This window comes from Convolutriloba macropyga, chromosome 4 (assembly GCF_964194025.1).
Source record: "Convolutriloba macropyga chromosome 4, txConMacr16.3, whole genome shotgun sequence".
In the NCBI taxonomy this organism is placed as follows: Eukaryota; Metazoa; Xenacoelomorpha; order Acoela; family Convolutidae; genus Convolutriloba; species Convolutriloba macropyga.
In genome coordinates, this window is record NC_134471.1 from 32018330 (window position 1) to 32041588 (window position 23259).

Below are 23259 nucleotides of genomic sequence, written 5' to 3' on the forward strand. Positions count from 1 at the left end.
TTTCCTGTCCCCTTTTCAGAGCTATTTTGCGTGCCCAATCCAATTGGGGGTTCGGGCCCTAATAGCACAGCTAACGGGAGTTCGCGGTCGCAAAACTATGCTTACACTCCAGTATCGGCTGCACCCTCTAGTTCCACTGCTCATTTCAGCCCTGCAGTAGTTCATGCATTCATACCAAACACTCCTTTGGCTTCCTCTTATTCCAGAGCAGGTCCTTTGAAACATTGTCAAGATATAGATTGAAACCTAATCACGCTTTTAATTTATCCCCTCATCATCCTTATTACCGACATCCGATTCACCATCCCGGACATCCTTTCTTTTCTTCAGTTTTTAGACCCTTAGATAATAGATGACATTTTTAATTGCTCTCAAACGTAGTTTGTAACAATTATGTTAGTCCTGTCGGTCTTTTTTTAATGCAATTTTTCGACTTTTTGTTCTCAAAAATGGGAAAAACATGTAGCGCCCAGCGGGCATTAAGTGCTCTTAGAGCCTTTCAGCTCTGTTTCAGCTCAAACTGTTTTGGAGACTTATACTTATGGTGTGAAGGGCGGTTCTTAGAGGTTGACTCCCCTGCCACTGTTGCCACCCCCTCAGCCACTCCCCTCCCCCCCCCCCCCCCCCCCCGCTGTGCTCACTTATGCCCCTTCCATTAAGCTAAAGCTAGCCTCACTAAACCGTGCCTAGCTACTGACGAAGCCAACCGCTCGCCGGTCGTTTGAGAGCAATTCGCCCGACGCTAGTCGGTTACGTTTGACGTGTTGCTTAATTTACGATACGAGGAACTGTTGTTAGATGTGTTCACAGAAAAATTTTCACTTCGCCTGTATTAATGTTAATAATTTGAAATCCTACAAACAAAGCTGTGACGCTATTTAGAACAATGAGAGCTTATTGATTGAATTTTAAGTTGAACTGAGAAGATATTTGGCGGTCCTTTTGCGTTGACATGACTTTCAACAACAGAAATCGAACCAGGGTCGGAATTATAACTTGTGTGGTGCAATATTATAATACCTAAAGAATTGCAGATCATGTCTAAAGACAAAAGGCAAGCTTTGGTTTTGCCAACGGTAGCAGTTAGTTGGATTTCTAATTTTGAGATATAATTCAATTTTAGCAAGCTGCTATAGATTTGCAGGATGTTACGGTGAGAAATTAAAAACTTGCAGTCAGTATGCAGTGAGTTACCAAACTAACTGTGTATCTGCTGTAAAAATAATGAGGTGGATCTGCTAAAGTTCGGCTAAACTCATTTGTGATCCAAGTATCTGGGATCTTTCCGTTTGCCGACCCCCCCCCCCCCCCCCCACCCCCGTTTAGCTGGTGCATATTGTTTGCAACCCTCCACCATAAGTACGTGCTATAAAAAATTTACTATGTAATGCACGTGTTCTAAAGCTAGGGGTGCATAATTTTTTGGCAATCATGGAAACGATCCCTTTTCTTTTCATCAAGGGCACATGGCCAATTGTTTACTTAAAACGCTTGGTCTTGACCTCTAATGTTCATATGTTTTACTGTTTAGAAAAAATCCGAGCAGAGGAGTTAGCCGAGTTGAACAGTAGAAAAAGTAAGTCGCTTATTATCTTTTGTTGACTGTGATAATCGGGAAACTAGCCCCTCTACTAGCTCAAACGTAGCAACTTTTTCATTCATGAAACCCTGTTGGCCATCTTCAGGCGAAATTTGGATTATTTTTTTTGTTTTAAATAATTCGCACCAATTGCCCTCAAAGACTGTCGTAGCGGGCCACTTAAAATGCGAGTCACTTACTGGTCATATTGGTCTTACTTTTTTGTGTTAGTTTTGACTTCTCTACATTTGACTTCATAATGCTTGCTTGATTATTGTGTCATTTTTAAGCGAACCGCTTTAAATGCATGTCCTCTTGTTTAGCACAATATTGAGACGCAAATTTGTTAAACAAGCTCCATTCGAATATCCTGCCTTCCCGACGCAATTTCTCCGATGTATTGGTTGCTTTTAGTTTTGAAAACATACACTCGGCGACAAGGGAAGCGTTAAAATAGCGAAATTTGATAGACAAACTGTTTTTAAATAAATTTTCAGTAAAATTCCGATTTCGCGTTATCATTAAAATGTATATGGATCAACTACAAATCTAGAGAATTTTAATTTTTCTGAATTCTGGAAAATAAACGAATATACTTGTGGAAAGAATCCAGATAGAAGGATGCTAGTTTTTCGTTAAAAGTTAATTGCTCTCGAATGAAGTTTGAAGCAATTATTGTAAACGTGTGTGTATTTTTTATTTAAATTTTCGTTTTGTGTGTGCTTTTATAGAACATTCTTTCCTTTTCACTTCTAGAGTGACCTTTTCACGCTTGACCTTTTGATTTTTGGCGTGATCTAAATTGCTCTTATTCAGAAATTAAGTCTATTGCTAAAACTAAACCGATTGTAAGATAGAATGTTACAAGGCTGTGATAGTCAATTGGTTCAAGCCGCAGTTGGAGGAGGTCGAGGGTAAGGGCCCCTCAATAGTCGGATCTTTTAACACCTACTAAAGTTTATCTAGGCTACAGCCCCCTCTTCAATTAAATTGACCGACTCTTGTTCGATAGCAATTTGTCCGACATTAGTTGGTTTGTTTTCAGTTCCACATGAAATATGTTCAACTTGATCATGCCTTCATTAATCTGAATAAGTTTATGATTGTGATTTTAAGAATCGTATCATCAAGTTGAACTGAAGGTACTGTTTTTTGCACGGAAAACTGGCAAATTTCTATTTGGAATTTTCCTTAAGTACTATTGTCTTTTTTCTAGATTTCGGAATTGTTAAAATTCGATCGATTTACAATTGATTCATATATTTTTTCTCGAGAAATGGACATCAGAATGTTACTCAAAACATGGACATCAAAACACGTAAGAGTTTGACTCTCGATTTACAGTTGATTCATATAATTTTTTTAATTAAAGAAATGGACTTCAGAATGTAACTGGATGTGATATTCGAAAACAGGCGCTGTTCTGTGTAATTTTGCTATTTGAATGTATACTAGTGTATGTTTAATAGCCGCCCTCATCTTCTCAGTCGGCTATTATAGCGCTCCTATTTTTTTTACTTCGTCGAACTTTTTTTCGCTTTACCATTTTGCCGCTTTTTCGACATTTTGCGTGAAATCTTTTTGAATTCTCTAGGCTAGTTTCTCTCTTCTCTCATTCTGCTAAAAGTGATTTTGAACATCAGTTGCCCAGCAAAGCAATTCAAAATGAACAGAGTCGGTATAAAAAATTGAAGTCAGATATAGAAACGGGATAAACCCATAAAGCCCAATTTTAGATGCCCGCTATTTGAACGTCGTTCCTATAAGTCTTAGTTACCATCTCTTATGCTTATTGGTAGCCCCTGTAGCCTCTCTCTAAGAAACAGAAGTATTTTCAACTACGAAATGCCATCAAAATTAGTCGGACTTAAACAATTTTTTGTACAAAAATCTTTTTTTATCAATATCTTCTATTCTTTCAATCCCAATCATGCTTATTGGAATCAACGGCGGCTATTTTTTGGCTATGTTTACTTTTTTTAAGAGTATGTATTAATTTTTTGGCTGGGCGGTTTAACCTTTGCGAGTGACTTTAGAACATTTATTGCGTGATTTTCCGTGATATAAATTTCTATCTCATTCACAATTTTTAGCTGCTCTACTCAAGCGGCTAAATTTTACTATTAAAAGTCAATTAAAAAGCACACCACAATTTCAGTTTTTTCTATTTAATTGTTACTAGTAGCTCTATAAAAGCTCTAATAGCCTCATATGTATCCTCATCATAAAACTATTAACCCACTCGGACCTGAACAATGTTGTAATTGCTCTAAGAGGAGTTATGGACATTACTGGTTTTTCGTTAGGTGAAAATTGGTTATGCGAAACAAAGAAAGGCCGTTTTTCAGAATATTCAATTGCTCACATCCAAGTTTATTGCAATCATTTTTTGGTCTATCATGCATTGTTTTGCGCTTGATTGTATGTTCTTTTGACCTATTTGAAACTTACCAGAGTTTCGTTTTGCTTCAGCTACTTCTGCAATTTTTTCAACTTTTGTGAATCTCTTAACTTTATTTCCTTGCTAATTTTTTTCTGCGCCTTTTGGTCAATCTGCATTTAAAAAGCAGTTGTTAAGCAAAGCGACCTATAACGAACTGAGTTAATGTCGAAAAATGAAATCGGAAATAGAAACGTGATAAACCCATCGAGCCCAGAGGCCGATTTTAGATGCACGTTACTTAAGCATTGTTTTAGTTAGTCTTAGTTACCAGGTCTGCTGCTTATTATTGCTATTGATACTGATCCATCTGTCCTCTCAAGGTCTATTGCACGGCTGTTGTCCGGGTATGTGTCGATTTTTATTATGATTCAATTTTCATTTATCATGCTGTTGTTTTGGTGTATCATATTGTATAATACTGGTTTTAAAATGTTTAGATCGAGCAAATTGGAGTAGAATACTTAAGTTGTAACTGTTTCAGCGTTGGATTGTCGCTCGTTGGACCACGACGCCAAAATATTCGAAGTGATAGAGGCCTATTGTCAGAGCAGTCAGAACAGAATGACGTTACATTCAGGTGAACAGAGAATTAATGACAACAAACACTTCATAGTGACTGATTACTCCACCCCCTCCTACCCCATACCTATCTTGCAACCCCCGCACATCCAAATGTCTAGCCAGTCAACATCCATGTCCTTAAGTCCTTCAGGTGCTACACACGCATTAATGCCCATTGGCAGCCCACACTTACAAGACCCGACTTTGATTGTCGCCCCTCCTAAGTTAACCCCGACAAGTAACCCCAAATTCTCTCCCAAACAAAGTTTGAACAGAATTAAGCAACAAATGAGTTCACGTCCTTTGCCCCAACAACCGACAGGTATCGCTAAAGGACAGCATATTAATATTGTTGCCAATCGTGAAGAATTAAGTAGATCACATGTAGTTCACAATGAAGATTATGATCAGAGTTGTTCAATGATGTTGCAATATGGCTTCCCTTATTCTCCCAAAGGTCATCGCAAACAGACAATGGCCAATGAGCAAAACGCATCTGCCGCAAATGATCCCCTAAGCTTGCACCACCACGTGAAAAGACACTCGTTACCTGCGTTTAAAAAGGTTTTTGTGAAACAGAACCAAAATGATGCCAAAAGCTAAAGTTTTTAACTACTCACAGATTGAAGAATATATATTTTGGCAATATTTGTTTAGTTGTTGAAGTATTTAATTAACGGATAATACTGTTTTTCATGCGGCTCTGCAGTAAGTAATTGGGAATGCATACTTTGAGTTCCATTATTCTGTTTTTTGCATTTGTGTTGTTTTGACGCTTCCTTTTTGCCCTTCGCTAAGATGGGCAAACAAAATTTTAAATATATTTTAAACAACTCAATTATAATTTGCACAGTTATAACTTTTTAGTTAAATTTTTATAGTGGATTTAACAAAAGTTAATTTTTTGTGTCTTACGACGTAACCGAGCTGGGCAAAAGGGAAGTGGTTAAGGTAATTTTTGTTATTGATGGTAACGGATGAATGTTTGTTTGTACGTACGAAGCAATGCTGCATAAAGATGATGCTGCTGCTGCTTGAAAATGCTGTTCACGTCTTGTGTGTACGTCAGTAGTTATGATTTACCAAATCTGAGTTAAGGAAATGTTCAATTTGTTAAATAGCATGCATGGAATCACATGTGGTACTGGGAACAAACTTGTACATGTGCACGCTAACTGCTATCTGATTTGTGAACTGATGTGTCATACCGTCCTTATTGCCTAAATTACAACTTAGAGAACTTTTAACCTACATAATTTAGAGTTAGTGAGGAGTTAACTTGCATGTCTATAATAAGATGTGTCCAGAATTAGAAGGCTCAGTTCGGTCGAAAATTTTGATGGTTAAATCTGATTTAAAATTTTTGTTCAAATTCCGATTCATATTACGAATTTATACCTGTAAGGTTTCGAAATAAAATCAAATCAGTAACAGCAAGGCAAAAAGCAAGAAATAACCGTTTTCGTATAATGTATATTTGACCTGAGCAGGTTGTAGTCTGAACTAATTTTAAACAAAATTGGTATATTAGCTGGGTACAATAGCTGGTTTGTTGTTTTTGTTTATTTAGATGACTTTTCGCAGCTGCAGGTGTCCTAATTTCCTGAAGGGACACCAACATTTCAAAAGGTTTTTATCAAGTGGCATTCAAAGGGCTCTTCGCACGATTGTTTCCCTACCTGCTTTCTCGGAGAGGGAAATTTTATTCTGCTTTCCATATCACAGTGGCGCAATGCGAGCTAGCTCAGGCTTCAGTCTCAGCGCGGAGGATATAAATTTAAAAATGAATAGGCTGTACTTTTGATTAGCTCTATTTTGTGCAATCGCATTCAAGTTTTTCCTACCGAGTTTTTAATTTGAAATGGGAAAACTATTGATGATAACGGGATTCTGTTAATCAACTACTCATTGTAACGCCTAATACGATTTCACTGCTTTGACGCAGAAAGAATTTCTTTTGGTCTGCTAGCTGGGCCTTTTTGGGCTGTCATTTTGACACTCTGAAATAAAGAAAGACAGGAGTGGTAGCTTTTGAAAACCCTCCCATTGGTAAAAATTTAAGCCAAAGGGTATTTTGAGATACTTTTATGCCAAGATGAGGTTTAAAAAACTACCTTTGCCATGAAAAATTTAGGGAAAAAATAACTGAAAATTGTGAGATCCAAAAGCTCTTCGAGTTTCAATGATCTCTTTGAGTTTTCGCAACGAATAAAAAATTAGTCTTACTTGAAATACTACTGAAATGATGTTTATTGGTAGCCGCCGTCAGACTCTCAAACGGCTATTATTTAGGCGCTCTCCTTTTTACAATTCAAAGAATTTGAATTGTATTGGGGCGCTGTCTTTTTTTACGACTCGACGAGGAGTATTGGAGAAGTCTTTTTTTTAAATCAATTTTATTGGAGTGAATTTTGAAGCCTGAAATGGAACACGTGAATGAAAAAATTTGGAGTGATTTTGTTGCTGAACAAAATGTAGAGCGGAGCGAAAAGAGTGGTTTTTTGTTCATATCGCTGTTTTCTAGCTGATAAAGCCCGGTCATTAAATCATTGGGAATTTGGTTATCAAAGTCCATAGAGTGACATCGGTATTGAACTTTTTAGCTAGTTTTGGAATCCAACTGAAACTACACGCCAATTTAAAAAACTTTTTAACACTGAAAAAAAAACAGAAAAAAATCGGTCAATTTATCTCTCTATTTTAATAACCGCGAAGCTTGAGCTGAGGCTATTGTTGGCTTTCAGGTTTTTTTATTTCGTCGTCACGATTTTCGTTACGACCATATGACGTCACAATCACTTTAAATCTGCTTTTTGTCCTTGCGTTCATGCAATTTCAACTGAATTGCGTGCGTGACGTCATTTTTCACTCTAAGTGGATCGGGTTTTTTGTTCATTCGCGTGATTAAATTTTTGGTCACTCGTGACTTACCCGACTCTCAAAAACGAATTCCTCACTCTGAATTTGACGTTTTTCTCACTTGAATTCAAAGAGATAAGGTCAAGTGAGTGTATATCACTCTAATTGAAAGCTATTTAAACAGCTAATAGAAGAAGCAATAAGTTATACAGATTCCTAATCAAAATTTCAAAATCTTCTTTCTTAATGAAAACACTATTTTTTTAGTCTGTATTTTTAAATCTTTTAGACTGCAGATCTATAAAGCTATTGCGGCTATTTTCTGGGAATATGACCCTGATGTTTTCTTTTCTGTTTCAATCCCGATGTGCATCTAGCGCGTCAACGGTTGCTATTTTTCGGCAATGTGACGGCTGTGTTAATTATTAGCCGCCGTCAGCCTCTCAACGGCTATTATTTAGTCGCTGTCCTTTTTTTTGTTTCAAAAAGAATTTGAATTGCATTGGGGCGCTGTCTTTTTAATGTTTTAAGATCTCTTCAGACTTTTTTTTTATCATTTCTGATATCAAATTGGAGTTGTGATTTTGGGCACGCTGAAACGGGAAGTTAATTGAAAAACCGGGTGGTTTTGCTGCTTTAATTTGTTTCACTCTAATTTCAAAGTAAGAGTCAGAACAGATGTTTGAAAAAAAATTCGCTTTCTCGCTAGCGGTTTTTTTGTTCACATGCGGCAATTTCACTTTGATTTTTATTGCTTTTTCGATTTTTCGGATCGGATTTATTCTGAATGGTTTTTCCAATCCATTCATTGTTCAGTCTAGTTTTTTTTATCACGTTTTCCGTTTTACATAAGTCACGATTTTCACTTTTGACTTCTGACTTACTTCACTCACTGTTTCAACTGAATGGATTTTAAAATCTTTCACGCAGTGAATTACGTAATGTGATGAATATTGTCAAATTCAAGAGATCAAAATCAGAAGAGACGGGATAAACCGATAAAGCCAAATAATTAGGTCATTGGGAGTTAGGTTATCAAAATCCATTGAGTGTTTACTTGCTGACAATGGTATTAAACTGATCAGCTAATTTTATAATCCAACTGAAACTGCACGCCAAATTAGAATTTTTTCGACACTGAAAAAAAAACAAAAAAAATCGGTCAATTTATCTGTTTTTTCCTCTTTCAATCCCGATATACATCAAGCGCGTCAACGGCGGCTATATTTGGCAATCTGATTAATTATTTAATAGCTGTCGTCAGCCTCTCAACGGCTATTATTTAGGCGCTCTCCTTTTTTACAATGCAAAGAATTTGAATTGTATTGGGGCGCTTTTTTATGTTTTAAGACCTGTTCAGAAAATTTTTAAAGCCGCACATCAATAGCTGGGGCTAATATTGACTTTTTCAGTTTTTTTATTTCGTCAAGATTTTTACGACCATATGACGTCACAACCACTTCAAATCTGCTTTTTGTTCATTCGTTCATGCAACTTCAACTCAACTGCGTGTGTGACGTCGTTTTTTGCTTTTAGTGGAGCGAGTTTTTTTAGTTCATTCGCTCGATTAATTTTGTGGTCACACGTGAGTTACCTCGAGTTTGACTTTTATTTAATTTAATTAAAGAGATGTGAATGCGTCAAGTGAATGTGTGTCACTCTAAATGAAAGTTATTTGAGGGCAGCTAAAATGAGGCAGCAATAACTTATACAGATTCTTAAAATATAACATTCTCTGCCTTCAATGAAAAGACGTTTTTTTGGTCCGTCTTTTTCACTTTTTTTTGAGACTGCAGATCTACGAAGCTATTGCGGGCTTCGAATTTGACTTTAATTTACTTTAATTCAAGAGATAGGGTCAAGTGAATGTGTGTCACTCTGAATGAAGGTTATTTGGGGGCGGCAATAACTTATACAGATTCTGAATCAAAATATGATACTCTCAGCCCTCTATGAAAAGACTTTTTTTTGGTCTGTCTTTTTCACTGTTTTTTTTTCGAGACTGCAGATCTACGAAGCTATTGCGGCTATTTTCTGGCAATCTGCCAGCTAAGTTTCATTTTTGAAGTCAAATGGAGTTGTGATTTGAGGGCAGCTAAAATGAGGCAGCAATAACTTATACAGATTCTTAATCAAAATATAACATTCTAAGCCTTCAATGAAGACATTTTTTGGTCTGTCTTTTCACTGTTTTTTAGACTGCAGATCTACGAAGCTATTGCGGCTGTTTTCTGGCAATCTACCAGCTAAGTTTCATTTTTGAAGTCATATGGAGTTGTGATTATGGCCAAAACGGGAAGGCGATTGAAAAAGCGGGTGGTTTTGCTGCGTGAAATTGTTTCACTCCTAAATTCAAAGTAAGTCAGAAAACGGTGTTTGAAGAAAAATTCGCTTCCCTGCTAGTTGTTTTTTGGTAACATGCGGCAATTTCACTTTGGTTTTTACTGTTTTTTGATATTTTGGAACGGATTTTTTTTGAATGGTTTTCCCAATCCATTCATAGTTCATTTTAGGCCTAGTTTTTTTTTGTTTAAATCAAATTTTCATTTCTTGATAGTGGTTTTTTTGTTCACATGCGGTTTTTTGACATTGATGTTCTGTTTTTTTAAATTTTGTATCTGATTTTTTTAAAGTATTTTGCCAATTCGTTCTTAGTCCGTGTTAGGTCTAGCGTTTTGTTTGAACCAAATTTCTCTTTTGGTTGGTCTTTTTTCTCTGGTGGGCTTTTTTTTCACATGCGGCATTTCCACATTGATTTTCAGTTTTTCTTAACTTTTTTTATTTGTTTAAGAAAACGGTTTTCCCATTTATTCTAAGTCCATTCTATGTCTAGTTTTTGTTAACTCAATGAAAATTCTTTGAATTGTACTTCAGGACTTGTCCTGCTGTGTTTTTTAATTTGCTTTTCCTTGTGATCACGTTTTTCGTTTTCGCACTCACTGTTTCATCGGAATGGATTTTAAATTCTTTCACTTTTTGAATTACGCAATGTAGTGAATACGGTCAAAGTCAAAAGATCAAAATAAATAGGATAAACATATAAAGCGAGGTCATTAAGTCAGTGCATTAGGTTATCAAAGCTCATTAATGCGATTGCTAGTTGGAGTTTGTATTATGCTTAATAGCGTTCAATTTAGGAGCTGAAATAAGTATAATTTTAGAATCTAGCCTAATATGCAAAATTTGGGCACCGAATAAAAAAAATCGACACTTAGAAAAACTCTCTCTCTCATTCCATCTCTTATTGTTTTCTTCTTCTGTTTCAATCCCAATGTGCGTAAAGCGGGTCAACGGCGGCCATTTGCCGGCTATGTTTTGTACTTCATATCAGTATTTAAATTAAATTATATTAACTAAAACCTTAAATTAAATTTTATTATCAGCGTAAATGTAGCATCCTTAATCAATTAGAAATTAGAACGTCACAGCAAAAACCATCAAAAGGCCTCGTCAAAGGGCCAGATAGATGGTAATACGCAGTTGTGCTCGAATAATGAATTTGAAGTCTGACTTGAAATAAGCGTGCGTTATTTTTTTTGCTTGTTTTTAATTGCTCTTTAACAAAGTTTCTTTGTTTTCTTTTGTTTTTTCTATGTTTTTTTTGTTGTAACATCTTTTTTTTGTTTTCCGAAGAGAATATGTTTATGTTTCTTCAACGACCGCACAATTTTTTTTGGTAGAATTCAATAAGTGGTCAGTAGCTGAATTTGGCTTAGGGAAAGGAGTTTTCACGGGTACCAGGCTGTTCCTGCGCAAAGAGAAGGCTCAAATAATATTTGTAGAAAAACACATACTTACTTTTGCGCATGTCTAAGTCTTTTCATTCTAGTTTCTTGTTACAATTGGTTGGTTGTAGAAGTAACAAACTAATTTATAGCGATTTTCATTTTTCCATTATCTACATAACTGGTCGTTGATGGTTGAAAAGTTTTTTTTAAATATTTGCTATAGTTTTTCTCTTAGACGCGTAAAAGCCTCAGGTAAAATTAATCTTATGATCATTCTTATTGGGGCGAGATCGGACTTATTTGTGCCAGCCTCCTTGTTTCTATTATTAAAACAAGCCCCTGGAAGTTAACTGTGGTAGGTGTGCGTTGTAGGTTACGTCTCCCTGCCTATGGTGAAGGAGAAGATGGCGCGTAATTCTCCCGAGGTAAACAAACAAACAAACCAAACGGCATCAGTTGAATATATCCACAAACATCAAACTAACATGTATCAGTCCAACACACTAAGCTCCCGGGGTTTTATGATGAGATTTCACGAGTGAATTTTGAACAGTTTTCATGATGTTAACTTCATCCCCTTGTTTCCGTTTCACTCTATTGCAATCACTTCGGTTTGTTTCAGCTCCTTTTTTGTTGATTACTTCTCTAAACTAGCAGTTATCGAACAATCGAACCTTTTTATTGAGCATTTTGAGAGGCAATTGTTGGAATTCTTTCCTAAAACAAAAAGGATCTGTTTCGTACAACGCTTCATACCCCCTCCCTCTCAAAATAAAATTCCAATACTGAATGAAAGAAAACCTTGATTTTGTTCAGAGTAATGACTTTGTCGCCTGGTATTTGCCTATTAAAATGACAGCTCGCAATTTTGAAGATTTAAAATACACAGGTGTGAGGAAACAGTTGTTAAGTCGGATTGGTTAAATTATACGAAACAAACGACTGCTGTTATATATTTCTGTTGCCGTATTGGCTGACTGACTGACTATCTGATTAATCTGATTGGACATCTGATCTGTGCTGCTTTATGTTCTTTCTGCGTGCCTGCTCACCCTCATCATAACCTCCTTCTCTTTATGCAGCCAAGTGATTTCCCCCCAGTATAAAAAATGAATAGAGTGCAATTTGAAAGTTAAAAAATATGGCATCTAAATATATGCGTGAAGCGTTACTATTTAACTGAGGTTAACTTTTCAGAATTTTCAAGTTGATGGTGTTAAAGATGGTAATCATAGACAATTATCAGATTCCACACTGCATTGATTCTTCGCTACTGTGTTTTATTCAATGCAAGGAAAAGTCACTTAAGACTGTATCTCTGTTGTGGTTGCCCCCTCTAATCTAGGAGAAACTAACGGTGAAACTAACTACTTTCCACGCTTTCTCTTGTTATGAATAACCTGTGTGATGCATCGAGTACTGTGTGTTTAGTTGCTGATGTGAAGAGGCTTCAACAAGAGCGAGAGAAACAGTTTTCCTATCTAACCTCAGCCAAATTAAACACCCCACTTCATCTACCTGTACTACAACCTCCCCTAGTTGTGCCCAAAACACCAAAACCATTCCAAAAACATCAACCACAGATCCGAAACTCATTCAAAAAAACACAGGAACCAATGAGAGCTGGGAACCGATTCCACCTCAATCCACCAGTGAATTCTCTAGTCATCAATAGAAACAATCTCAGGCGATCCACCGATAGCAAATCCACCAAATCTTCTGCTAAACCATTGCCTTACTGTGTAACTCCAATTCATCGGTCGACTGGTCATTCGTCAAAAGGATCTACAACGTCGATAGCTCTGAGCGATTCCAGTGGCATGATCAAACGAGCACTCACTCCAATTACCCCGAATAATCTGAACGTCAAGAGGATATCGCAGTCGAATAAAAGTCTGAATGACAGCGAAGGAAGTAAAGGTTTTAACAGAAAGATGAGCGCAGATGCTACAAAAGCAGATCACTATACAAAGGATTTCAGAGGTTCTCAACCAATAATGAGCTCACAGCACATTATCATGCAAAGTGTCAGCTGGGTTCATCACCAACGAAGTTTTTCGTCTAATTCTGAAGAGAGTTCCTCCCCCGAGCCCCATTCCAAATATTTGCCAAATTCAGACGAAACTATCACTAAACTACCCCTGTCGACATCCAGGTTGAACGTTGCGCAATCTCGATCGATAGTGTTACAGTCGGCGGAAAACGTGAACTACTTTGACATGGATGTTAGTGAGCGCGGCAGTTTGATGCGATCTATGTCGGCTTTGAGTGAATTGAAAAGATCTGAAACTAAGACTAACACGAGACTAAACATCCAAAACCAACACCTCCACCAAAGCACAAATCTTCCTTCCCTAGTTAGTAGTAGTTGTAATATTGACCCAAATGACTCTTACTATGTCTCTATGCTCGAATCAGTAACAAACTCTTCTTCTGCAAACTCTAAATCTGCTCAGCTTAATCCCAACGCCTATGCTACCAAGCTATTTTCCCATAAGTCAGATTCCTGCATTGCTCGTGTTGAGCCCGTTTTGGATGAAAACCAGTCGTGTTTTAACCGTAGAAGCCATAGTAGAGTAGCATTTGATAACGGTGCACAATATGGTATGGATGTTAGAGACGTGAAGGCTTTTTCAAACAATGCCTACCTTTTGTAGCTAATAATTTATTGTTAGTTGCCTCTTTCTATCCCAATGGCGAATCCCAACTTTATTGGTGAATTGATTTGTTAAATTAGTATTGTGAATTACTCTTTCTAATGATCTTTTCAAATGATTCAAGTGAAGTTTTAAAATGCTTCATATTTATTAGTAAATTGACTTTATAGTTTCATCTCTTGTGTACATCAGGTTGAGCAAATTGAGATAGCTGATTATGTAAGGCAACTTAATTTGTAAATTGATAAAAGAAACTGTGCTTGAAATACAGTGAGCAAACACTTCAATTGCTAAGCACTTAAATCGCAACAAGAAGAAAAAAATTGATGTGAAAATTTTCAAAAAGTGCTACAAATTTTAGAAAATTCTCTAAAGGGCTAAAATTTCTGAGCCATCAAATGAAAGAGATGCATGAAGGTGCACTGACAGCAGAGCTATAGTGCGTAATGACTATGGAAAGTCTATGTACGAGATTAATTGATTGTATCAAAGAGGTTAGGCCGATAATATGTTTAGAAACCGTATTCTACAATTATATAACGCTTTCTCAATTTTGCCCAAAATTTAGTTTATTCTTCCCATATTTGGATTAACCAACACGATTGACACCAAGTTTTGCTGTTTTTAGGAGAAAATTTCGTAGAATATTTTGAATTTCAATGTGAACCTGGCTCAAACGTTCATTTGAATTCAACAAAGAAAAATGGTATACATTAGTCAAAGAGATATCGTATTAAACATTAACGTTATGTTAAATTGTTTATACTTTAAAAATTCGATATTGATCAAACGACAACACATTTTTTTCAAAAAGAGAGAAATACAAAAGTCTTAATTTATAATTTTAGTTATCGTATGAGCTGAATAGAAGATAATCCAACATCAGCGTAAAAGTTACAACATCAGCATAAAATAATTTGCCAATAAAGTATTGCACAGCGCGCCCACTATTGAAATTGGTTTTTTTAGCACGCTAGTAAGAAGTGTGAAGGTGAAAAATTTGAGCGGCTGAATGGCTTCCAATTACGTTGCTTTTTAGGCAATGTTTACTAACCCATTTTTTGTTTTAAATTACAGTCCAAGCTATGCGGAACAAATTGATTGCCGTCAATTCTTGAAATTCAGTCACGTTTTGAAAATCACGACAACTCAGTTTTTTACAGTTTTGCTAAAAACCATAAGATTGGGGATCAGTTTCGTTTTGAAGGGAAAATATTTACAAAACTGTTTAAGTTTATTTTGGTGAGTGGTGTGAGGTTGTCATTTACTCGTCAAAAAGAGAGGAAACAAAAAAAGAATTCCACGATTTTCTGTTTATTTATTTGATCCGAGATAATTAATCAAAAACTGATTATCACCGTTTCAAAGGCCAAAATGAAAGGATTACAAATTTTGAAACAATTAAAATTTTTCATTTTTTTGATGGGTTTTTTTTGTCTTAGTACCTATTGATTTTGTTCTGTTCATTCTTTTAATTATCGGTTGTTCACGTTTCTGCATTGAAAATTTAATATTATTCGAGGGCAAACTTTAAATTTATTCGAGAAATTTTTAAAATGTGTAGTGAGTCAGGTTGCCTACAAATAATAGATAACTGTTGTTCTTGTTCATGTTTTTTGGTTTTTAAAAATTCCCTTTAAATCTGTAGCAAATTTTTTTAGCATTTTAATGTTCATGTTGACTGTCTGTTTAATTGTTCTTTCTTGTGACGGATATTAATTTTCATTCTCAGATACGGAATAATTTGGTATGGTCCGCATTATGATGATGGGCAGTGCTCCTGGAGATCAAGCACTCGCTCATTAGGACTTATCTGCTTTCGTTTTTTACTTGTTTAAACGGAGTCATTGATGTCGATAAGTGACCAATGAATCTAGCCTTTTTATTTTGGTAAACTGATAAAATTTTAGACTTTTTTAGAATGATAAAATTAAATTATTAACGAATTATGAAGGTAACTGAAAAATTAAAAACAATAAAGCTTCGTTTTAATCATTGTTGTTTTGCTGGCACCAAAGTTTTGTTACACTTATACACTTAACTTGTCAGTAAAGCCAGTTTCTATGTTCCTCAAACTTTTTTTGCTAAATGGAGGAACATTTATGCGAGGCCGGATTTCTTTCTTCAGTCAAATCCATTTTTTTAAGCATCGTAGAGAAAAAAAGAGGATTTTATAGCCCCGAGAGGCTAATTTTGATTTTTTATAAAAACCTAAGAATTTTATTTTAATAAATAATTGGCTATTTATTATTGCGTGAAGTAAATCTGTAGTTGAGAATTGACACGGTGTTAGTAAAACTATTGTTATGAATACAATGGATCAACAGTTTAATGAATCGCATTTCATCAGTCCATTTCATTTTTCCACCCATCATATGTTCTTTCTGATTCTCCTCTCTTTGGTCAGGTAAGAATAAAAACTGGTGCTTTAATGAATTAAAATATCCTGGGAGACTTCTCTGAACTGGCTCAACTAGTAAAGTTCTCCCCACTTCATCAGGTAAGCACCAATTTTTATCAAATGCCTATAAAATATTTCACTTTCTTTTGGTGATCTTCAAGTTCCTCTAACAAAAAAGGCAAAAATTTAGTTTGAAAAGGGGGAGCTAATTTGAAAAGTGAAAGGAAAACAGGCTATGAACAATCGAAAGTGTTGGGGGTGGGAGCAAAATTATTAAATTAATTTAACATAGCTGTTTGGAAAATAATGTTCATTGATCTAGCTTTAATTATAACCAATCCTACAAACTGTTCCCGTAACCAAAACAAAGTAAAGCTTTCTTTTAAAAAGCATGTATTCAAAAACAAAAAAGCTGAAAATCTAACTTTTGAGGTAGATTTTCTAGAGTTTTCTCTGCTAATACCTTTTTAGATTTTAAATTTTTAGTTCAATAGATTTGGTATTTAACCAAAATAGAAAATATTTACAGAACGTGGGAATTAAAAATTTCAACGGATGAAGAAAACTTAACTGAAAACCTAATCTTTTTTCTTTAAACGCTTAAATGAACTTTTAAAGCTAATTGTTGGCTTACAATAATATTCTATGTTTCATTTGCCAAAAACTGTATTCAAAGGAACAGCTGTGACACCCAAAGAAGGCAACCAAACAAAGTTGATAAACACCACAAAAGATGAGTCTACAAAAATAATCGGGAAGAAGAATTTATCATTCAGAACACTGTAACTGTCTTTTCAACTTATGCTAAGTTGTAAAGTAATTTCTTCAGTTGACTCAAAGTTTATTAAATCTTCAAAATACCGAATCCGACTGCTTGAGGTAGATAAAATAGCAGTGTTTCATGACAAAAAAAATATTTTTCTCTGACTCGTCCCGTAAAAATCGAATACAACCTCCTTTTGTTTTGGATTGATCTATGGTGTTCAAATTTAGAATTTTTTTAAATATAGGAGAAATCAAATAAAAATTCAACAGGCTTTTTACAGAAAAGACAAAACGACGTAATCAATAACTCTGGGTTTTGATGTTTTCTTTAGAGAAAAATTCTCAATTAGATGTTTAGTCTGTCTAATTGGTAAAAAATTTTATCACTTGGGCATATTTTCAATGAGAAACAATTAGTAAAGAAAAAAAATCAGCCATTTATTTGCTTGCTAATTCTAGCGTGTAAGCTGGTCGTTTCTTTTTTATTTTGCAAATTTTTTGTCTGTTTATATTGAAGTTAAATTTTCTTAGCAGCTGATTGTTCTGAGGAGCTGCTTTATTGTTTATTGTTTTGAGGAGCTGCTTTATGCTGCCAATTATCTGACAATGCATGTGGTTTTTTTAAACTGTTAAAATCATATCAAAATGAGGGTTGTGATTTTTTCAGTTTTTGTATTAACGAAAGTTGTTATCAACGTTGCCCCAAAAAATTTGTTTCAATTGGAATTCGTCAAACTGATAATTAAAAGAGCGCTTCCTCTCGGAACATTGAAATTGTTTGATAATCTAGAGACGTATAATGGAACATTCTGTGCTACGCACAGTTTCGCACGAGTCATGTTGTTTATGATACACATAGGAATTCACATAACATTGCTGATACAATTTTATAAAAAGATAACTTGACTTTACATAAATTAAATTAACTTAAGTTAAAATAATTAATCTTGATCAGATTCCAAGAGCTCAAAGAAAGCAAAATTTTTTGGTATTGGATGGCATGGTGATGAAATATTTGTCAATGAAAATGGGATAATGTAACACTATGCACTAAAAATAATAAAGGGTATGAACGGAAAACTCTCATTTATGAGATATGTTTAGTCTCTTTTGCCGTGCATGCACCCACAACAGAAGCAACACCACATGCAACACGTGTCCATATCGGGACAGTAGACTTCCTTGTTGATTCCATAGATCCATGTGTCGTATTCCCTCCCTCGGAAACTTAGGGAGACGTCTGTAACTGGAACTGTGGATAGGGTTTCCCTCTGTTTCCACAGGCGCTTTGAACTACTGTACTTTATCATGTACAGATTGTAGTGTAACTCTAGAAGTTTCAAAGCTGCGTCGTTGACCTAAATGCAATAGTGCGACATGCAATTATATTTGTATATTTTCCAAACAACACAAATTTTTCTTCATGCTCGGTTGAACCCTCGATATAGGTTTGACAAATCAAAAATCTTTTTAAGCTGACGGTTAATAACTTTTCTCCAACGCACATGCTGATTTTGAGGAAATAAATAAAAAATAACCTTGACAGAGTTGTGTGGCCCGCATATGTGTGTGGTATATGCGTTGTGTGTAATCCTACGAGCGTGTGTTCGTGTTTTGTTTGTGTTTGTATTTATTCGGATTCGGACTGCTCACAAATTAGCAAAAATTATTTCTTCAAGTTACAAACAGAAGCCCGTTATTAAATTTTTCTGAGCAACACAGCGAGATGTGTATGTTTCCTAGTGATCAAAGAATTCAAAATCTTGCAAGATTCTGTATTCTTCTTGCACAAATCTTGCAAGATTTCGAATTCTTTTTTAGTTACCGGGCTGGATGACGATGGCAGATGCGCTAAAAATGTCCATGTTAAGCATGATTTTGGTAAAATTGTGTCGGAAAAATTACTCAAGCCATGTTATCAGCTATGTTGAGCTATTTCCAGTATGATTTTGGGTTGTTTTTCTCTCCTCCTTTTTAATTCTGGGCTCGGGACCGGCAGATCAGCTACAAACAAAAAAGATCAAAATCTCCAAACGGTGGAGCAAGCGTTATCTCTGCTACTTCCTCTCTTCCACTTCCGTAACCTGATATAATTAAGATCTAACCTGTTTCTAACACATCAAATGCAAAAGCACCATTAATATTAGATTGCTTTTTTAGTTAACAGAAGTAACGAAGTTACGCATGCAGCTGTATACTGAGCAAATTTGCGAAACAAGTATTTTATTATCAACCTATCAACAACGACACATTTTAAAATTAAATACCCAAAAAGCTATAACTTTCCAAGTAAAAGCGAGTAAAAACAGTCTGTATATTCACTCAACGATTTAAATCTGTGGCGCTTTGACCCCTTAAAAAATAAAAATAAAACATTGAATTGAAACATAATGAAGCCCAAAATTTTTAGTCTTGGCATAAACTTAGACCTAGTCTCTTTGCGAAGAGCTAGGTTGAATAATTGCAAATTTATTAAGCTGATGATTGAAGTTATACATTAAAACCTATTTACTGTTTCAGAGTAAGGGTAGTGTGGAATAGGGGCGATTGGAGGTGGAGCTTCTTCGTAGTAGATATCTGTGCCCTGGGTTTGTTCCAGCTCTGCTCGAGGCACCCCCACCTCCCCTCCCTCCAGGTGAAAGCCGTCCACAGTTCGAAACTTAGCCACTAAGTATCTGTTGTGACTGAAAACAAATGTATTTTCCCGCTGTTTTTTTTAAACTCAAAACAGCTTTGCTTTATAAACTGAGAAACAAAAAATCATCGGCAAGCTAGATTGATAAAAATTTCTTAACAATTACAGGTAATGAAGGCACGAATAAATGCTCCAAAACTAAACGAATAGGTCAAACTGTACTTTAACAGGACCCCGTCTGTATAGTCCAATAAAATAATCACGCTGGATTAACTTGATGAATTAGTTGAGATGTCGATTTATGTTAAGACCGTGATTGACCAATATTGTGGATATAAAGACCGTGAGTCAACTTATGAATAGACTGCCACCCCTCAACTTTCATGTGTCTTCTCATCTGAGAACATCATAGTTTCAAAATTTTTCAGATGAATTATTGCGCCGATTGCGAGGAATCTGAATCTGGCTTTTGCTTGAGTTGTTGGTTTGTTCTCGGACAATTTTTGTGAGACAGTGTTACCTGATGTTGCCCATAAAATTCTCGATTAATCGAGTAGGTTTTTAAGGAAAAACAATGAGGCTCGGTAATGTGCGTTTAAACATAATTTTCTGACCCCATTCAGACTTCATTGTCTAACAGAGGAAGTAGAGATAGATTTCTTTTAAACATTCATTTATTGTTTGTACATAATTGATATATGAGTAAGAAAAAATCAGATCCCTGAATGAGTTAAGTAATGCCGCATGAAAGGGCCGCGTGTAATCTGTCCATAACGAGACTACAAGTCAAGACAGACCAAAATCGAACAACAACAACAACAACAAACATTAATTACAATCAAACATCATTGTTTTTCATTAATTTTTTTCAGAATCAAAATCAAGAAGATGGAAGAAATTATCTACTATTTGACTAGAAACACTCTGGAACATGTCGTTAATGAGGCTAAATAAAATTTTGACAAAAAATCCAAAAAGGCGAAGTTCAAAATTCTGGTTCTATTTTTAACAACAATTTAATCTCAAAGTCAACAAAACAAATGCTATGAAGTGAAATAAAAAATAGGCTTAATTATACTTCTGTATGAAGCCATTGGCAATTAAACGTCTGGGCAAATGGTCATATGACCGCAGAACGAACGACAAATACACGCAATAATAAACAATCAACAAAAGTTTGCAAGCAAAATGTGCATCAGCTGGTAAAACAATCAGCTATCCAGTAAAACGTATCGTGTGTTCAGTTTAACTCCGTCTTTCGACGGCAATAGAACCTGCCATAAATGTGATATTGTGACCAGATAAGACAAAAAATGGTGAAACTCAAATACTTTCAAAATAATTAAGAAGACACTTTGGCCTCATTAGTGAGACTAGAAAACTTTTCATCGAGATTTCATTGCAAAATCGGGCCGTCGTTTTAAAGGTCAAAAAGACAATAAAAAGAAATAACTAAAACAAAGATTAATTAAAATCAAAACTCGATGTCTACTGTTAACAAAAAAAAACACAGAATATCAAAGTCAATATAAAATGAAGTAAACATAAACTAAAAAATCGAAATAATATTCTTTAGAGATGCAGATATACGACTATTCCTCAATGAGAAAAGGTAACAAGTCGACGAAAACGAACAAAAATGGCAAACTATTATTTATCAACTGAAAACAATAAGTAAGTTTATTTATTCTGCCCTACCATACGAAACCTCTGAGACGTGTCAATAGAACGCGACTTCCATAGAAACGACAAAACGGCAAAAAATAGATTATTAAACTTTGAGATTAGACAGTATCAAAGCCGTTAAAACCATAAACTACAAAGAACAATCGTTAAATTTGCTCAAAACGTATTTCGGCGTCAATGGGATCTTTCAATGAAGCGATAGTGTGACAAGATAACAAAAAAGTCCTCAAAAATGTGCAAATAATCAAAAATTTCATAGTGTCATTCATACAACTTACGGAAGCCCATTCAATCTTTGTTTAGCGAGACTAAACCTTTAGAATGCAAACTGAACATTAAATACATAGGCAGAACAATATTTATTTTAGTATGTTCAAAAACATATAGTCGAAACCAGAAAAACCATTAGCATGTCTCAGAAAACAAAAATAAGCTCATTTGGCCCCATTTGCTCGTAAGAAGTTTTAGAATAGTTAAAGAAAAGACAGCGCCCCGATACAGTCCGAATAGTTTTTGATTGCAAAAATCATTGATGAAACAAAACTACTCTTGAGATCTGGTGCGACCTGAAAAGAGAACACAGTCTGGCCAAACAGTTTGTTGGTGCCTTGAGTCTGATCAGAGCCATACTTTAGGCGTGGTTATATAAATACCTCAATCTCACCCAATGCACGGGAGCATACACCTTTACACCCTGGTAGTCATGTCTCTTTGAAGACGAATAATTCAAGCCCGAGAATTGGATTCTAACCTGTAATATCCCTATTGACAACTCAAAATTTCTGCGGTTTCTGATTTTGAACAAAAATTGTGTTGATAATGTGTTGTCATGAATCATTTAATACCAAGTTCTTAGTGTTTAATTCTACAATGTTTTTTAAGCATTACCTTAGTTGACCGATTCCGGCACACTTGCGACAGGATATCCATCCCTTGCCATGACACCTGTAACACCTCTTGTCGTTTCTTTTCCCACTGCCATGACACATGTGACATCTGCCTTTCCTTCCCCTCACACATCTGGGACAGTCTTTCACTATCTTCTGGGTCAACACCTCTCTCTTCCCGTTCCACCAATCGGAGACAGGCCTCGCATCGTATATCCACAGGTCACTGCATTGTGTAAGCAGATAGTAAAAGATATGAAAATTTGGTCGATGTTAAAAAAAAGGTTAGGAACTTCAACAGCAGAAGAAACGAGTTCTCAAAGATGGAGAAAAACTAAAGGAACAGCTATAATTTTTATGGGGACGATGTTCAGAATACTAGAAGCAGAATATAGTTATGATACTACTATCGGTACAAAATTTTTACATCTTGAAGCTGTTGTAGAATTTTGTATTTTGTCGTTAGAAGGCTTCTAGTTGGACTGGCTAGCGCCCAAAACTCTATAGATTTCAAAAGGTGTATTCGGTGGGTCGTCTATTTGCTGAAACTGATGTCTTTTGTCCTCAGTTGCTCTCGGCCGCCGTTCAAAAGTTCCGTTGATTAGATAAATTAACAGTCGAAAATAAGTAATCAAGCCAAAGTAACAATAAAACCGGCAAGAAATGTTCTCAAATGCAATTAATTAATCAACCGAAAATGTAGATACATAAACTCAAAAATATTTACACTAAAAAATGGGTGCACACTTCTAAAAAGAACTTTCATCAAATCAATTCCCAGCTTCTGAAAAGTATTTTCCGTTTCTGAGAAGTGTTCCTAACTATTTCAGTCCTATTTTTAAAGTTATCTCAAAATCTGCGTTTCCGTCTTAACAAAATCTAAATGTCAAATTTGTTGATCGCAAATTGTCTCACAGTCCAACTGGTCTTGACAAAAATTAATCAAGCTCAACTTACTTTTAAATTTTTCTTCTCTATCTAGAACCAACTGTTCTGTATCCTCTCTCTTCGTTCTCTCTCCTCGCGGTTTTCGCTTTCTACTCTCAATAACTTAGATG

General features: G+C 35.5%; 3 protein-coding genes across 10 annotated transcripts in view; 1 reads left to right on the plus strand and 2 right to left on the minus strand.

Annotated features, from left to right (window-relative positions):
* LOC142337619 (rho guanine nucleotide exchange factor 7-like) overlaps positions 1-14002 on the plus strand; it is a 111922-nt gene extending 97920 nt beyond the window's left edge. The window contains exons 15-19 of one of the 7 annotated variants that reach the window (XM_075386976.1): positions 1532-1576; positions 4343-4366; positions 4504-4599; positions 11543-11595; positions 12602-12749. In XM_075386976.1, the coding sequence (XP_075243091.1) occupies positions 1532-1576; positions 4343-4366; positions 4504-4599; positions 11543-11595; positions 12602-12613 (230 nt within the window). In that variant the 3' untranslated portion in view covers positions 12614-12749. Of the gene's footprint in view, positions 1-19; positions 346-1531; positions 1577-4342; positions 4367-4503; positions 4600-6153; positions 6213-11542; positions 11596-12601 lie in introns of those variants that run through there. The other 6 variants (XM_075386977.1, XM_075386974.1, XM_075386979.1 and 3 more) reach the window with 6 other exon arrangements.
* LOC142337623 (ubiquitin-conjugating enzyme E2-17 kDa-like) overlaps positions 1-23259 on the minus strand; it is a 461614-nt gene that overhangs the window by 245139 nt on the left and 193216 nt on the right. The gene's annotated exons all lie outside the window — the stretch shown is intronic.
* LOC142338393 (protein SSUH2 homolog) overlaps positions 17748-23259 on the minus strand; it is a 30472-nt gene continuing 24960 nt past the window's right edge. Inside the window, exons 5-7 of one of the 2 annotated variants that reach the window (XM_075388145.1) lie at positions 22203-22427; positions 19506-19677; positions 17748-18351 (exon numbers count right to left, since the gene is read on the minus strand). In XM_075388145.1, coding sequence (XP_075244260.1) covers positions 18094-18351; positions 19506-19677; positions 22203-22427 — 655 coding nt within the window. In that variant the 3' untranslated portion in view covers positions 17748-18093. The remainder of the gene's footprint in view (positions 18352-19505; positions 19678-22202; positions 22428-23259) is intronic. The other variant, XM_075388146.1, reaches the window with a different exon arrangement.